The sequence below is a fragment of the Terrapene carolina genome, unplaced genomic scaffold (genome assembly GCF_002925995.2).
Source record: "Terrapene carolina triunguis isolate 2854851 unplaced genomic scaffold, T_m_triunguis-2.0 Scaffold247, whole genome shotgun sequence".
Lineage (NCBI taxonomy): Eukaryota > Metazoa > Chordata > Testudines > Emydidae > Terrapene > Terrapene triunguis.
The window spans coordinates 8,932,761-8,951,688 of NW_020664598.1; the positions used below are offsets into that span (position 1 = coordinate 8,932,761).

General features: G+C 38.9%; 1 protein-coding gene across 1 annotated transcript in view; it reads left to right on the plus strand.

The window, feature by feature from the left end:
- The window catches only part of SLC41A2 (solute carrier family 41 member 2), a 96,816-nt gene extending 88,865 nt beyond the window's left edge, over positions 1-7,951 (plus strand). Inside the window, exon 10 of the mRNA XM_026657467.2 lies at positions 6,927-7,951. Within this exon, the coding sequence (XP_026513252.1) occupies positions 6,927-7,112 (186 nt within the window). The 3' untranslated portion in view covers positions 7,113-7,951. The remainder of the gene's footprint in view (positions 1-6,926) is intronic.
- Positions 7,952-18,928: the final 10,977 nt, after the last annotated feature.

Sequence of the window (18,928 nt, forward strand, 5' to 3'; positions counted from 1 at the left end):
TTTGCAGCTAGGAATAAAGAATAAGGTTCATTTTCAGCCTTGTCATCCAGCAATAAAATGAAGGCAAAACTGGAGTAATGAAACCATCAGTCTTACAGCAAGCTGCTTTGAACATTCAAAGGCTGCCTCTGTGCTTCAGGTTCCTGCTGAGCCAATAAAGAGCCCTCTGAGGAATTTTCACACCTACCAACCAAATCTCAGCGTGCAGCTGTGTTATGGACTCTGGAAATAAACAAGTAATGGGAAACTCTAGAAGCCATCACCCAGTAAATTTGCCGTGATAAAATACAATTACTCGTATCAGTAAAAATCAGAACAGTATTCTTGTGGAGTAACATATTTTGAACATTCCAGAGTAGTTTTCTATTTGACTGCAAACTGGAGAATTCAGTGGTGTTTTGATGACTCCTTTCTTTACAATTAAAAGGTGTCTTGGGTGCTACAATAGCCTGAGGCCATAAAGAACCTTATTTTTATCATTTGGGAATGTTTACTAATGGCCCTATTCTGTACTACTTACACAGAGGGGAAAAATACCTCATGAAGTTCAATGCAGTTTTTGTCTGAATAAGGATAGTAGGTCTATATGGAAGGAGAATATTGCTGAATTTTAAAGACTGCTTTTTATATTATCCAAAGTTGACTTCCAAAATCTACAGCATGTACCTACACCTGAGGTTCTCATGATTCAAGAAAATGTTAAAATAAACGCCCAATCCTGGCTCTGCTTCTGCCAGCTTTGTGCCACAAAGGAGCTGGAAAGCCAGTTGAGGATTCCAGGTTTACACTGATATAAAGGTGTCCACACATAAAGTTGCACTGGTTTAACTAAATTGATTTGAAAACATACCTTTAGTTAAACCAGTGCAACTCTGTGTTTAGAGCAGGCTTTATTTTTTGTCTATCAAGGTTTTTATACCACACTCATCTAGGTACTCGGATACCATGGTGATAAGCACTTTAGATAGATATCATGTAATTATACATGTTGCTTAGATACATTTTAAGAATTTTAAGGCCCCATCCTAGCAAACCTGGAGATCATCAAAGCACAAAGTAGTCTTAAGCAATGCCTCCTTTTTCTTGACCTTGCTCCCAACACATCTTCTCTGCTGGGATTGGGAGGGAGCGGCACATACAGCTGGTTATGCTGTTAATGCCACTTAGAGATTTTCCAACATTTATCTTGGTTTAGCTTATGTCTGTAAATTTACAGGTGCAGGTTAAACTGATATTATAACCAGTTTTAAACAGATATGATTATCCATACACTGAGTCATACCAGTTTAACAAAATTAGTTTGATGCAACTTCTGTGTGTAGACCTAGCCTAAGTGTGTTATGTATCAATTTGTTTACCATTTTGAATTTTGTCCAGAAGTAAACGAGGAGCAAGTGGAATATACCCGTGCTGGTGTCTATTGTTTAAGAGGCAGGCTGTTGAATGATGAATACATTGTAGCTTGTGCGTTTGGTGTCCACATACACCCCCAAGCAGCGTGAATTGCACTTTTCTAACATGGAAGTAATTATGGCATGGCTGACAGTGGCAAGGTCCTTCTTAGAGAAGAAAGGGGATAGTATTCTTTTGGAGAGCCAGAGGTGGTAGAAATTCTTTCCATATTTGGTGGAGGCAGTGGATTGATTCCTCTGGTTATGACATGGAAAGAACCAGGACTGTTGACGTGTGGCCACCAGAGAAGATTGGTTATTGTTTTGTTTTAAAATGTAATAGAACAGTCTACTTTTTTGGAAAAACGAGGTATCTGCATCCAGCAACTATATTCTCTGAGTATTGAGGGCCTACTTTGCAAGTACTTTGAATGCAGAATTTTCATTGCAGTCAATGGGAACTCCATGAATGGAGGCTTACAGAATGAGACCATTATAGGTACTTTTCAGTTACTATTCAGACAAGGCCCCATAGGGATGCCATGAGCGGGGAAAAATCTGAGAAACCTAATATGGAATTAAAAATAATTTTAATCTCATCTGGGACCACAGACAACTAAAATGCTATAATCATAATCCTGTGGTTATTGCATGACATCACTTACAGATCAGAGTTGTGGTTGTTTTGGTGCCTTAATTGTGCATTTCTTATATTAACATGTTTGGAGTTCTTAACTGTAAACTTAACTCTGAAGTTTCTGGTTTATAATAGTTGGTTTGGGGATAATTACTACATCCATCTAATGGATTTTAGCCAATATGATACATACTCACAACCTTCATTCTACCTTTCTCTCAGAAACAGAATACTAGAAATGAACATATTATCCAGTGCTTCACCCATGAAAAATATACACATGTAAACAACCTCTGTCCTGTTTCCTAGCGATAGCTAAATGAATTAGTAATGGGAAAATAAAACTGTATTTCATAATACATTATCACATTGAAACAAGGGTAAAAGCATGAGGCGTAACAGCAGTGAATTTAGTACTAACAGCAAGCCACAAGAAATGCTGCCAATACACCTTCCCCATAAAAGACTCTTCAGCATTGGTAAAACCACTGAGTGGTATTGGCTCCAGACCCAAACTTATGGCTGAATGTTGAAGTGACCTGGATATTGAAATGATAGAACATTAGAACTATGTAGCTAAATTTTACCCATTTCTGTAGTTCAGTGTTGGCACTCTGATTACACAAGCTACATATATCTTCATGAAAGATATTTAAAACCTCTTATTTACATATAAATAAAAAGATAATGGATGTGCTTATAATATTATGTGGTTATAAAACTTTTATCAGCATGAATTAATCTGGGTTTTATCATCATGTATTTGGCATGCATCATAATGGTGAAACCATAAGTCAGTCATGCAGGAAATCCTAAATTAATATACTGTACCAATAAAACCGTTATAGTATACCACAATATACCATAATGTATTCTTTCTACACCGCATAAAACAGGAAATCTATTTTAGTAATGTTTAAGAGATTTTTTAAATGTCGTTTTTTATTGGAAATATTTTTTGTTTCTTTCTGCTTGTGAAGGCAGGTGCCTTAATAACCATGAGTCCAACTGCAGAGGGCTCAGAGGTAGTAAAGATATCTAAAAATGACCAAAAATTAGCTTTTTTAATCTAAAATCAGAAATTGAAAGTTTATCCCTAGCCCTACAAAGATGAGAAGCAAATTCTAAGTCCCATTAAAAAATAAGTAATATTTCTTTTTCTGTGGTATAATCCTCCCATTTCTAGCCCTGCAGAGTCATGAGATATTGAACTTCAAACATTAGGCACCTAGTTTTGAAAATATAGGCATATAGTTTTAATATGAATCTGAGATGGCTGCCACAAACTTTGTTCTCAAAAAGCCCTCATTTCCTCTTTGGTTAATGACTATCTCTTCCAGTTTTATGTTATATACACATATGTACTATTTACTTCATGACTTTGCATCATTAGTACAGTGTGTAGGCTGAACAAGATTTGTCTTCTCAACAGTCTCTTTTTGCCACTTCCATTATACTGTTTTCCACTGTTCTCTGACCTCAGCTGCCAATATGTTTTTATCAAACTGAGTTTTACCAACACCATCATACTTGCTAACTTTACATACTGCTTTTTGTGACACTAAATACAAAAGCCTTCTTGCAGTCCAGGTTGATTATGTCATCTGTTTCACTTCTGTCAATTTCTTTTGTCAGTCACATCAAGAAATTAATCCGATTAATTCAGCCTGACCTTCCTTTTAAAATGTCAATATTTCATTCTTTAACCAGTCTGCTTCTTTCCAAGTATTATCCTATCTTTTCCCTGATCAATGACTGTAGAGTCTCTCAGTTCTGAGGTCAGTCCTTTTATGTATGCAGCTACTCAGTTATGGCTTTGACCTTTCTGAAACACGGTGGTTAATTTATCCTCCCTTTAAGTCTTGTAGAATTCAAGGACTACTTTTCTCCCAAACCTACGTCAGCCAGATATTTTAGAAATGGAAATATATAGGCACAATTTGGAGTTTTAAGTCTTTAATTTTAAAAATGTCACATTCTGCACTACATTTTACTGTGTACAGTATTTCTAATTAATCATGTGTCTCTTTTTGGAGTAAGTAATAATATTGTTCTTAAAAAGAGTTCCCGCATCATTAGATTGATAAACCTGTATAACTATTGTCTATTTAAGTTATGGATTCTGCTATGTAGGGCCTGCAAGGGAATGTTTATGTACAGTATCTCTATATACAGACCTTTTTTGTCTGTGTTGGAAGAAGGAGCTGACTGAAAGAATCTGACATAATCTTCCAAAGAAAACATCTGCTTTTAAATATATTTGTTTGGATTCCAGTAAGCACACCTAGCACATGCATAATTAGCTTAAACTACAGAGTTGCCTATTGAGAAGATGTGTTTATCTAAATAAGTTATGCATATTTCATAAAGAGAAAATAGGGAGAGTGTTTGGTAATTTCTTTAAAAATCCACAAGTTTAGATTTAAAATATGCTTTTGTAGTGTAAAGCATGAATTTTTTAATTTTTAAAAAACGAAGTGCTGAGAGGAAGTTTTGTAATGTATTTAATCATTTTAGTATATTTAACATGATATTTTCCAAACTTGACTTTAATCTAGAGATCATTTAAAAAAATCTTATGAGCACTGAAAATGTTCTAGCAACTGATAGCATTTGGAAAGATAATGTATGCATTTAGTTTTAAATGTTCTACTTTTACCATTTTTGTATTACCGATACATATATTTTCTTTAATGTATATAGTAAATCTTCTTCTGTATGTTAGTAAGATAAGAACTGTCCTTAGTTCAGACCTCATGTTATAAATCTTAATTCCTGAAGACCTGATTAGCTAAAAAGACATTGTGGTGTCTGACCATTTATTTCAGCCTAGGCAGTCCCATCCAAAGAGACAAGAAGAGATGGAGACTCAATTAGTATGCTTTTCCCCCCCACTCATGCCATGCCACATGATTGAAATGAGCCAGAAATTCTTATGCAGCTGTGGAATATTCAAAAATGAATCCCTACTAGTCTAGTACTGGATTACTAGTCACACGTACCTTCAGCATTACATTTATATTTCTTAGGTGTTGAGACAGTCACAGCTGGGAATAAAGTCTTTAACACAGCACTTTGAACCAAATTCAGACCTGGTGTAAAAGTGCAGATCTCACAATGCCCATGGGAATTGGGCCTGGGTTGAAATTGATACTTCATGGTTTCTAGGCCATTTACATTGGTTCCTATTGTCTGAGTGAAATGTTAGATCACATCTTTCCAATTGTTAGAAAGATGTGATCTAACAAGTGCTCCTGTGCATCACACTAAACTTTGGTTTATTCAGCACTGCTCCCCTAAAGCCAATCTCCCCACTTACTCTCCCAATTTCAATCAAATTATGCCTTGTGGCATTTGGTTATTTTGATATTAACCCTCAAAATTTCATTGTTTCTTATATTTTTGTATTGAAAATATAATTGCACTGTAGGACAAAGTATTGGGAAAGAGCACTAGTGGTGTGGACACCAGGGAGACAGCTTTGGTTATTGGAAACTAGGAGGTAGTTGAGACTTTACGTACTGGGGAGAGGATGCATCTTATCTTTCCTTCTAAAGGGCACATCAAGTGGGGTCCCACAGGGATCAGTTCAGGGGCCCGTTCTATTCAGTATCTTCATCAATGATTTAGATAATGGCATAGAGAGTACACTTATAAAGTTGGCAGAGGATACCAAGTTAATGGGAGTTGCAAGTGCTTTGGAGAATAGGATTAAAATTCAAAATGATCTGGACAAACTGGAGAAATGGTCTGAAGTAAATGAGCTGAAATTCAATAAGGACAAATGCAAAGTACTCCATTTAGGAAGGAACAATCAGTTGCACACATTCAAAATGGGAAATGACTGCCTAGGAAGTAGTACTGTGGACAGGGATCTGGGGTCATATAGATCACAAGCTAAATACAAATTAACAGTGTAACCCTGTTGCAAAAAAAAGCAAATATAATTCTGGGATGTATTAGCAAGGGTGTTGTAAGCAATACATGGGAAGTAATTCTTCCGCTGTACTCCGTGCTGATTAGGCCTCAGCTGGAGTATTGTGTCCAGTTCTGGGTGCATTTCAGGAAAGATGTGGACAAATTGGAGAAAGTCCAGAGAAGAGCAACAAAAAATGATTAAAGGTCTAGAAAACATGACCTATGAGGGAAGATAGAAAAAAATTGGGTTTGTTTAGTCTGGAGAAGAGAAGACTGAGAGGGGACATAACAGTTTTCAAGTACATAAAAGGTTGTTACAAAGAGGAGGGAAGTAAATTGTTCTCATTAACCTCCGAGGCTAGGACAAAAAGCAGTGGGCTTAAATTGCAGCAAGGATGGTTTAGGTTGGACATTAGGAAAAACTTCCTGTCAAGTTAGTTAAGCACTGGAATAAATTGCCTAGGGAGCTGTGGAATCTCCGTCATTGGAGATTTTTAAGAGCAGGTTAGATAAACACCTGTCAGGGATGGTCTAGATAATACTTATGAGCACAGGGGACTGGACTAGATGACCTCTCGAGGCCCCTTCCAGTTTCTGGTTTCTACAATTCTGATATTCCACCTTTTAGGCAAGGGTGAAAGTGATTTTGAGTTTGTGGGGAGAAGGGTTTGAATTCCTCATTCCCCACACCACCAAGGCACTAACTGCCCCAGTTCACCCAGTGTCTACAATTACACCCACCAATACACACACAGTATGACTTTCAGAGTTGCTGAGCATCCACCACCTCCTGCTGAAGTTCAGTGGGCATCCCAGATGCTCAGTACATCTTAGAAATCAGGCCTGTTAGCTTAATGTTTCAGCTAAAATAATCAGCAGTGAAATAGATCAATGGTAACATTTAGGGTGGTATTTTCAAACGTGCTCTAATTCCACTCCCACTGATTTTGGATTATCTTTTGTTTAATGTTCTGCCATAGGTGTTTACTTTGTTATGGATTGCTGACTGGATGGTGCACCACTTCTGGAAAAAAGGAAAAGATCCTGACAGTTTTTCTATCCCTTACCTTACTGCGTTGGGAGATCTGCTTGGAACTGCCTTATTAGCTATGAGTTTTCACTTTCTGTGGCTCATTGGTGATAGAGATGGGGATGTTGGAGACTAATCATTCAGATGGACATATTGTTCCCAGTAGATTCAGAAGAAAAATAGGAGACAACTGCTTACCATTCCAGTTGAAGGATTTCAAAACAATTGTTCAATTTAGTAGGGGTAATTAAGGTGGCACAGATATTAAATGGCCTTAATGTTTTTTAATGAAAGGTGGAACAGGAAGGATTTTATCTGACTTCTACCCTGAAAGTGAGGACTGTTGCCACTTGAAAACATCTGACCAGATACAATGAAATGTAGGCTGATTGTTTGACAAGTGTTTTGTATTAGGAAAAAAATGGAGCTTTTAAAAAAGGAAAATCATGGGATATCATATAAACCAGAGCTTTCTTTAATTGACAATAAATGAACAGTGAAGAAGGGAGATGAAAACAGATCAGTGGCTTATCTTGTCTTTTTTAGCCCTCACAAATTGGGTATATGTTTCAAATCACAATGCACAAAGGGTTCATTGAATCAAAATAATTTCCTTCTCACAGACACAACTACTTAATTGATTATGTGTCTTTGCCATTTTTAGGATTTCTCTAGTTGCCACAAGCTGTACATCAAGAATAATAATTATTGTAATGATTTGGGCCCTAATCCTTCAAACATTTTGACACATGCTTAACTTTACGCACATCAGAGGAACTACTTGCATGTACTGTTACGCTCTTCGAGAAGTATTTGCATGATTGGGCACTACCACAGTGTAGCAAGAGAACTGCAACCTACTTCTTTTGCCCTTGGTATCTATCTAAATCAATGATGTAAGCTAGGGGTTCTCAAACTTCATTGCACCATGACCCTCTTCTGACAACAAAAATTACAACACGACCCCAGGAGGGGGGACTGAAGCCTGAGCCCACCCAAGCTGCCCTGGGTGGAGGGGCCAATTCCAAAGCCTGCTGAGGCCAAAACTGAAGCCCAAGGGCTTCTGCCCCAGGCGGGGAGGGCCTGTAACCTGAGCCCCGCCACCCAGGGCTTGGGCTTTGACCCCAGGTGGTGTTCAGGGGTGGCTCTAGCTTTTTTGTCGCCCCAAGCACGGCAGGCAGGCGGCTTTCGGCAGCATGCCTGCGGGAGGTCCACCAGTCCCGTGGATTCGACATACCCGCCTCCGAATTGCCGCCAAATCTGCGGGACCGGGGACCTCCCGCAGGCATGCCGCCAAAGGCTGCCTGACTGCCGCCCTCGCAGGGACCGGCAGGGCGCCCCCTGTGGCTTGCCGCCCCAGGCATGTGCTTGGAGCGTTGGTGCCTGGAGTCGCCACTGGTGGTGGGACTTGGGCTTTGACTCTGGCCAGGGGGGCTCAGGCTTTGGCTTTGGCCCCGAGCCCCAGCAAGTCTAATCCCAGCCCTGGTGACCCCATTAAAACAGGGTTGTGACCACCTTGGGGTCCTGACCCACAGTTTGATTACCGCTGGTATAAGCAAACACATTTAGCATGATGCTGCACGGATCTATATTAATGAGGATAAGCTAGAATGAAGCTAGTTTTCTGTTGAAAAATGTACTTTTAGTTGGCAACTGGAGAGGCTTCTAGTATTAATATTAAAAGTACTGTCATGGCATTGACATTTATTATGTACTTTAAGGTTGTGTCATTGTTCCCATTATAATAATCCGTTTTCAAGTGTTTGGGTTGTAAATATTTACCCCTGATCAAAACTTGGGGTGTGTAAGATTGTGTTGCTTCTTAGACTTTTTTAAAATTTATTTGGACTATTTGAAAGTTTATGTAAACTTTTAAAAATATAGGGCCAGAGTGTGCCATCAACTTCTAAGCAGAAATAACCATTGTTGTTAATAAGGATTTCTGTTTAAAAGCTGTGGCAGAATATGGCCTATAGAGAAATAAATTACTGGCTGAATGCTTTCTTATATTTGTTTAACTCAAAGCTTAAAACATGAAGTTTGGCAAGTGATTAGTCTAATTAGTAATTTGAAAAAATATATTAAATTGTACAGATATATTTTGAAAATTGGCTACAATTTATGCACAGCAAATGTTTCTAAAATTTAAAAATCATGGTGGACATCCTAAATACATAATTGCATGAATCATTCTGGTTAATTGTGTAAATACTATAACCAAAAATTTCAAATTTGGAGACCTAAAATTAGACACCTGAATCCATATTAGACTCCCAAATTAGACTCCTAAGTCAGCGTATATCCTTACCCTGCAAACATTTATGTGTGTGATTTTATGCATATGAGCAGTCTCTCTGAATTTAATGGGACTACTCAAATTCATAAAGTTACATTTGCGCATAAGTTTTTACAGAATTGGGGCATTAGACACTTAAAAAGTTGGCCTGACTTGCAAAGAGCCGCTGAGCATCCTCATCTCCATGGAAAAACAGGGTGTTTGCAAGTCCAAAAATAAAGCCAGATATGGATTTAGATGCCTAACTTTAGGCACCCTCATTTGAAAATTTTTACTTGAGCTTTTTCTTAAAATTATGACTACCTAGTTGACAGATTGGAAAGGATCATAAACCTGTTATGTCTTCTACTTATGTGAAGTAAAGATGACTATCACTTTAAGTTCCCTGACTTTTGATAGTTTTGTATTAATGTTATTTAAATTAGTTTATTGTAATGTATATTGTGAGAAATATTCTAAATTGTTTAAAAATGGGATGGTTATAATTCACTTTTTGTTTGACTTCTTTAAAATGCTGTTTTTATTCTGTGCTATAGACCTAGAAATAATTACAGAATTTAATTCTGGTGGAACTACCTTGTTGAACTACATTGTCATGGCAAACTTTTTTATTGGAGGAATTACTGGATTTTAAAATCCTAATAAATGAACTGCAAAGCTCTTTAAACAATAAAACATAGTTTCTTCACTGCATTGAAATACCTGAGTGAACAGTACTTATATAATGTATGTTTGTATTGTAGTATTTATTGTTTGCTGATGGTAGCACCCATGATGTACTAAGTGTTTTCCAGACAAACAAGGAGGAGTGATCCCTGCCCTGAAGAGTACACAATCTAGGGAGACGCAGAGAAGGTATGTGTACACTGTAGCAGGGAGCAAGCCTCCCAGTCTGGGGAGACAGCCCTGTGGCTAAAAACAGCAGTGTAAGCATTGGGGGTTGGGTGTTCAGGTCAGAAGCAGTGAATGGACTTGGGGGGAGGGGAGCCGTGGAAGCAAAGAAGGTAGAGGAACTCGAGCATGAAGGCAATGAACAGGGAAACTAGAGGGATGTGAAGCGGAACTGAGAGACAGAGGAATGGTTTGGTGGGATAACGTGATTTTAGTCAATTAGGCAATAACGGCCATCGCTGGTAAAATGAGGGTCTGGCTAGAGAATCTTGCCTGTATGCTCGGGGTTCTACTGATCGCCATATTTGGGGTCGGGAAGGAATTTTCCTCCAGGGTAGATTGGCAGAGGCCCTGGAGGTTTTTCGCCTTCCTCCGCAGCATAGGGCAGGGGTCGCAAGCTGGAAGAGTCTCTGCAACTTGAAGTCTTTAGATCACGATCTGGAGACTTCAACAGCAGAGTTAAGGGAAAGTGGGGGGGGGTCAGCTTTGGTGGCCTGCATGATGCGGGAGGTCAGACTAGATGACCATATTGGTCCCTTCTGACCTTAAAGTCTATGAGTCTATGAGGAAGACTAGATATATTGAGGGGGAGAGGGGAGGATATTGGGGTGACAGAGCAACATGAGTATCTTGTGGAGGTAGTGATGTAAGGTCCAGAGAGACATTAGGTGAGACAGTGCCAGGGAGCAACAAAGTCCTTGCTGTAACAAACAGAAGGCAGATATTTGCAGAAGAAGAAAAGTCTGGGGGAATAAACGGTGGGACCCACTGCACTGTTTTCAAGAAAGGAAAAGGGAATGGACTTGAAAGGGAAGACAGATGGAGGAGGAGAGAATGAGGGCACTGGGGGGAGAGGGAGTGGGGGATTTGGAGAGAGCATGAAGGGTATAGGGTGAGATAGTAAGGTGGGGACAGATGAGTGAGGAAAAATGAGGGCTTTAGGGGAAAGGGAGGGGAGAGTGAAGCATTAAGAGAGGTTTGTGCTGAGAGGGAGGAAAAGTTGGAGATCTGGAAGCAAGAGGGGGGAGGACATAATTGTGGTGAATGGGAAGATTTATGAACCCGGTGGGGTGGGTTAAAACAATATATAGAGTGGGGGCCTGAGGCAAGCTTGTGGTCGTTTTCAGAAAGAATCTTTATCCCCATACGCTGCTGCATGGGAGCAGTATGGAAGAAGAAACAAAGGAGTTGTCAGGGTCCATACCATCCTTCAGCCACACAGGAACCATACGCATGAGGTCCAATTTTGATTCTGGCATTGTTGAATTCAGTGGTAGGAAACTGACAGCTCTGCAGTACCCCACTATTACAGGCCCAATTGGCCACTCACTAAGCTGCTGTGAGGGAACACAGCCACTGGGTCCACAGGTGTTTTAGGCTTTTGGAGCCTGAATGGAGCACACCCACTGCCCCACACTGGGGATCAATGGGCACAATCTAGGGGTATAGACATTGTCTAGCACCCTTTCCTGAAGTCTGGAACCCACTGTCCTGCTGCCTAGTCTCTGGGCTAAGTGTTGGCCCTTCAGACTCTCCCATGTCTTACACATACCCTCTTTTGGAATCCCACTGAAGGTGAACTCTCTCAGAAGGCATGTGGTAGTTGCAACATATAGCACAAAAATGCTTTGCATCAGCTGCGAACATCATTGCTCTTTTACTTAACAGATAAAACAGAAGACTACAGATCGTTTAGAAAGCAATAAACATCCTAATACATGCCCTTCACTAGCTCACGCTTCCCTGGTGGGGGGACCATCTGTATTCAGGTGCCTCATCTGGCTTTTAGGTGCTGGATTGTTCTCCCTCATCTTGAACTGGAGAAAAACAGCCAGGGAAGACCCAAATAGAGCAGCTCCAGTCCTGTAATCTTCCAGAGATTGCTGGATCAGCTTTCCCAGGGGATCAGAGACCTCCAGTAGGTGACTTTGTTGCCAGGTGACTTCTCTGATAAACCAGTTCAGGATGGGAGTCAGTCGATTGTTCAGATCTGTCCCATTTCAATGAGAGAGCAATCCAGATTTAACAACCTGCTATTGTCTGTCTTGTACCACTACCCTGTTGGAATTTCAGGCCAATATGGAGGGAAACAGCCATTAAAGAAGGCCCAAAGGCTACACATTCAATTTGTAACTTGGTAAAGATACATTCAGAGAGTTCATAATCTCACGCAATTCATAAATTGAACAGATAAGTTCCCTAAATCATCACACAACAAACTTTTTGTTAAACCACAGCCCAATAATAGTCATACTTTTTTTAAAAGTAAGATTTTTTTTTTATATATAATTTAATATGGGTCTCTTTTCCGCAACTACTCGCCTCCCAGCCATATCTCCTATCTCACCTCTTTCTCTCACCTGGCCTGCAGAAAACACTTTGCTGTAACTCCATTTGCCTGTCCTTTTTCCTCTTTCATTCTAGTGGCCACTTACATAGATAGCACTGCTTTGCTCTTGGTAGATGCTGCAGGTCACTCTAGGTTGGTAGAGGATTGAGCATTTCATGAATGCCTAGAGAATTGTGGAGAGCCCTGTATACTTTATGGCTACACATGTACTCGGTTAAGTAAAGGTACACAGATCTTTTATTTTCTAGTTTTAGTTTATTTTGCAAAAGGAAAAATTAAAAAGTGGGATATTTCCCCCCTTCAAGTTACTTTCCTGTTGGTTTCTGCAATTCCCCTGCACTACTTGAAGTCACAGCTATTTGAAACTGCAGAGATTGCTGTCCTAGCAGGTTGAAGTGGTATTATCAGTAGTAACCCTCAGTCAAACAAGTGAGTCCCCCCTGGTTTTCTTTTTCATAAGGCAGTAGATTCTCCTTCCAGGTGTCTGTATTTATTCAGACTTTACTGACTCAGCTAAAACCCAGTATCAGTCAACCATACATTTTACTCAAACAGCTAAATCAATAAACCAAATGAGATGAAATTTTGTGTCAGTATCCTCCTGGTCAAGCTATTTTTTTAAATTAAAATGAACTTTCATTTCCAGTCTTTCATATCCACTGATCATGTTATCAGGACCTATTTGTTTCTGCTGACAGGGTCAGAAGCACAGCTGCCCACTCTCAGCCTAATAAACCTGGGATGGGAGGAACACAGCTGTATTTCCTTAACCACTCCCAGTGGCCTGCACATTTTCTGTAGATCTAAGTTATTCTTAGTTTAAAAAATAGGTGGATTGGTGCTGAACTGATTTGAGTATTACTTGGAGCTTTGAAAGGGCTGAACTCTGCTGTCATACAACAGAATCTTGAACTCTGATAATCTTGGTAAGTAAAGGGAAAATATTTTGTTTTTCAATGTATTTATAGTTTTACATACAAAATTAAAATCAAAAGTAGGTTATTATGGGGGAGGGGTTACTTCTTTAAAAAGCTTATCCTTAAATACTTTTCAGGAATTGAATTGCTATTGTTTACCTTATGGTAACAGTGTTAACTTTGTAATCATCTAGTTAGTTCAGTTCCATGTATTGTGCTACACTGAGACAGATTTTATGTTTTGACTTAGTTGGAACAGCCATCTCCTTTTGCTATCCTAGGTATGGGCTTTGTTTTTACTTTATGATGTTTTGTTTTATTATATTCCCCTTATTTTCTCTTCCAAATTGATAATAAAATATTGTCCCATCTTTTGAAGTTAGAGTATTTAAAAATATGAAAAAAGTGATTTTCTTGCTTTCATGTCACTTCACTACCTAGAACAAGCTGAATCTCTACTACAAGGATTAAAACTACCACCATAGTGGAGCTTTGTAGGCTTGGGGCCCAAAATGGTAGCCAGTTTCTCAATTTAGGTGTATGTATTGTTTAATCTAAATCCTGAAGATACTTGTATTAACTTAAATGAAATAAATGGGCTAAAAGTGTTAATGTAGTCCTGTCCACTGTCACTGTCCAAAATTCAACAGTGTTAAAGGTCCAGGGATTTGTATACAGAGATCCCAGCTATGGCAAGCACACCATTAAAAATCCTTTTTACCTTTTATTAAGATACAAAAGAAGGAAAAACAGTTAAAGCATTTGAAATGTAAAGCATTAAGTAAGCCTTTTATTTTAACATCCTTTATTCCCTTTCCCTTTTTAGAAGGAAGAAATTCTTGTTTGACAGTCCTTTATATGGCATCAAAGATAGTAATAACTGTCCTTTCTGGTAAAAGACAATAAGTTAGTTGATGTGAGCTGGAGCTGTTGCTGCCGCTGTTAAGGTCCGATCTTACTTCATCTGAGGTGGTGGCTGTGTTCAGCTGGAGCTGGTAGGGGTGGTGATTTTATCTGGATCCCTCTCTCTGGCCTGGTCTGGTCAGGACATCTCTCAGGATGACAGAGGCCCAGGGTCTCAGGAAACAGTGGGAGTGGCAGCAATGGTGATGAAGCTCGCTCCAGTAGCTTTAGTCAGTTCTTCCCTTCTTTATCCCCAAAGTCTCTTTAAGAACCCCAAAAGGGAGTGATGGATGGAATATCCCATTCCCTCATTATTTTGTCCACCAATTATGCCTAGTATCTGACACACCAATTTTGGTTCATTTATTTCCGGTCCCACATCTTCTGTTTTTATCAACCATGATTTCCATATAGTCCTTGAACCATATCAGTAGGCCCTGTTTGCTTAGACTAATGCAGTTTCTGTCTCCTTTCCACATCAAGATTTGTAGGATATTGTGGCGCTTTATGGACTTTCATATACTTTGTACAGTTGAGCTCACAATTAGAGTAAATTTGTATCACAACAGATAGTTACTGGTTCACTATACTTAACATTTTAAAATACAGCATCTGGATGCATACATATGAGAACTCTGAAATGGAGTATTTAAAACACCTTGTTATAAAGAAAAATTGCTCTTACAAAGAAGAGAGCATGTCACTGGAGGTAGGAAAAATTGATATAGCCCCTTAATTATTGAATGACTATATGGTTCAAAAACTACAGCAGTGGTTTTAGAAAACAGCAAGTGCTATATATTTGTTAGTAATGCAAACTCTGTGATGAAATGACTGCTTCTTTTTGCTGGTGTTATGTAACTGATGATTTTTTTCGTTTTTTTATAAATGAGATTGAATATTTTAATTTCTAATCAAAACTAGTGTTTGCTCTCCACGTGTCCTTTTGATTAGCAGTTACCCATACATGTTCAGAAAGCTATAAATCACTCTTCTGCATTTATAAGTGGTGGGTACAAGATTTTAATCAGAATTGGTGCATTTCAGCATGAAGGGCTCTTACCTAATACTCATGGAGATCTTTTCATTGATTTTAATGGGTGTTGGATCAGTCCAGTACTGTTCTGCACTGATGTTCTACTGTAAGATAAAAGTACAAAATACACTATTAATATAATCACAGTTGTAGCACCAGATACAAGTGCAGCATGTGTAGCGGTATCTAAAATTCTGGATGAGTGTTCAAGATCTACAAAGGGGGCAGTGGAGACCAAAAGGGTGAACATAGGACAGAACTGGGTGGAGTTTAGATGCTCTGCAATAGGGAATTTCACTTCCGCTTTCACTTTACATCCTGCTGGCGGTCTCCTTTGTATGGAGGGGGGTGGAGTTTAGAATACACTGTACTTCTGCCCCTTTTTGTGAATTTGGTCTTGTACTTGAAAATTAGTTCCTCCTTTATTTAACTTGCCCAAATCTTTGTTCATGTGTTTTTGGTGGTGGTTTCGTGGGGTGGGGGATATCCTCTGCAAGTGTTAATGGCACCAAGAACCTACAATGATCCAGAGAGTTCAGAAAAATATTTTGCTTGGGAAAATTTTTTTTATTTAATAATGTTTTTGCTAGTGAAATGGGATCTTGAATGACATTCTTGGTAGATATGTAAGGTAGTAACTGACTTTCCAATCTTTGTCTTGAAAAATTATAGATATTTGTATTTTAAGTGCTGCACCACACATTCTGTTGTTGATCTGGGATCTTAAACAATTTTTGTCTATTGCAACATCTTTTCAGTCTGTACTTGTATATTTTTGTATACATATCCTAACTACTTGAGCCAAAACATGCAAACTGTCATGTGTCTTTAATAGAATTGAAAATCTAAAATGTTTAAATAATCTGGAGGTATTAGATGTCCCAAATGAGTGTGTACTTGGGAGGCAATCTGACTTCCAATCATTCATTAGGCTATTTTCCCACTTCATCATTATTATTTGTATTCTGGTAGTGCCTGTAGACACCTACTCACGTAACGGGACCCCACTGTGCTGGGACTGTATGCACACACAACAAAAAACTGGTCCCTGCCCCAGAGAGCTTAGATGTGCCACAATGTAAATATTGGACAGTAGAGAGGTTTGTTTGTTTTTTTAAATCCAATGTATTAAAATATTTTTAGTCTCACAGCAAACTTTCAGAAGTACCTCCAATATTCATAGTCTATTCATTACCTGTTAAATGTCCTGTTACTTGTAATGGATAGGTATACTATTAGCAGTGCTCATTAATAGTTATCTAAGTGTGTGTGTGTGTGTGTGTGTGTGTGTGTGTGTTTTAAGTATGTCCTGGAGTTGTTGTATTCCAATATTTTTATCCTAAAGAAGCACATCTGCTCTGTATACTAAAGTTAGGAAATACATATCCCTGGGAAATATGTATATCAAATTGTAAGGGTATGAAATAGCTATAGTTCAAATCACAGAAGATATTAGGAACCACTCTCTGTTCAAATTGCACACATTTTTAAGAAATGCCAGACAAGAAAAAGCCCTGAATAGAGTCTGAGGATTATTTTATTTACTATTTGACAAGGCTACTGGGGATAACTATCCCTCTGGTCTTCGCCTTTACTGTCCTTTTTGAATAATTTAGTATTAGGTTGCATGTGGAAGGAAAATATTAGGAATGCCACTAGGACTGTTTTATGCAAATTATTGCTGAAAACCTCAACTGCATATAAAACAGCTAAAGGAAATCTAGCTGGTTAATAAGTGAAGTGGGAAGGAGCTGTCAGGGTTCCCTCTCCACTCTGAACTCTGGGGTACAGACGTGGGGACCCGCATGAAGACCCCCTAAGCTTATTTCTACCAGCTTAGGTTAAAAACTCCCCAAGGCACAAATCCTTCCTTGTACACCTCTACCCCGATATAACGCTGTCCTAGAGAGCCAAAAAATCTTACCGCATTATAGGTGAAACCGCGTTATATCGAACTTGCTTTGATCTGCCGGAGTGTGCAGCACCGCCCCGCTCCCCCCCCCCAGCACCCGGAGCACTGCTTTACTGCGTTATATCCGAATTTGTGTTATATCGGGGTAGAGGTGTACTTTTGGATTAGGAAATGCTGCCACCACAAAGTGATTTAAACAAACATTTAGGGAGGGCCACTTGGAGCCCTCCCTCCCCCAAATATCCCCCCAAGTCCCTACACCCCTTTTCCTGGACAGGCTTGAGAAGAATATCCTCACAGACCCAAACCCTTGGATCTTAAAACGATGAAAAATCAATCAGGTTCTTAAAAGAAGAAGTTTAATTAAAGAAAAGGTAAAAGAATTACCTCTGTAAAATCAGGATAGTAAATACTTTACAGAATAACAAAAGACTCAAGAACATAGAGGATCTCCCCTCTAGGCAAAACCTTAAAGTTATAGATCCAGGGATAAACCTCCCTCTAGACCAGGAAAATCACAAGCCAAAATAAAAGTAATCTAACGTATTTCTTCGTTAGTACTTACTAATGGAGATAGCTTGCTTTCTTGATCTGTCTCCGGCAAGCACACAGAACAGACAGACGAAAACAAAGCCTTTTCCACCTCCCCAGATTTGAAAATATCTTGTCCCCTTATTGGTCCTTTTGGTCAGGTGCCAGCTAGGTTACCTGAGCTTCTTAACCCTTTACAGGTAAAAGGATTTTGTGCCTTTGGCCAGGAGGGATTTTATAGTACTGTATACAGAAAGATGGTTACCCTTCCCTTTATATTTATGACAGGAGCATATCTATTGGCTTCAATCAAAAAATAGTGATCATTACTGATTATGAGCGCTTTGATTATTTTTTTAGATGAGTTGATTTAAAAAAAATAATAAGTATTGCAATTTATCTTTGATAATTGAGAAATACAGTAGAACCTCTTAATTATGAACACTTTGGGAATGGAGGTTGTTCATACCTCTGAACAAAACGTTATGGTTCTTTCAAAAGTTTACCACTGAACATGGACATACAGCTTTGAAACTTTACTATGCAGAAGAAAAATGCTGCTTTTAACCATCTTAATTTAAATGAAACAAGCACAGAAACAGCTTCCTTACCTTGTCATATTTTTTTAAATTTTCCCTTTATTTTTTAGTAATTTATGTTTAACACATAGTACTGTACTTGCTTTTTTTGTCTCTGCTGCTGCCTGATTGCATATTTCCAGTTCCAGCTGAGGTGTGTGGTTGACCAGTCAATTTGTAATTCTGAGGTTATACTGTATGAAGATGCACTAATGAATTCTGGATAACCTACTTTTCTTCTTTGGGTGGTGGACCCTATGTGTATTCCATGCTTGATAAATCTTAGAAGTACATGCAACAGCTCTTGATCCTAGTTCACCTTTTCCTCAGAATCCATCTATCTATCTATCTATATATTTAATATTAGGGTTGGAAGGGACCTCAGGAGGTCATCTAGTCCAACCCCCTGCTCAAAGCATGACCAATCCCCAGACAGATTTTTACTCTAGTTTCCTAAATGGCCCCCTCAAGGATTGAGCTCACAACCCTGGGTTTAGCAGGCCAATGCTCAAACCACTGAGCTATCCTTCCCCACCCC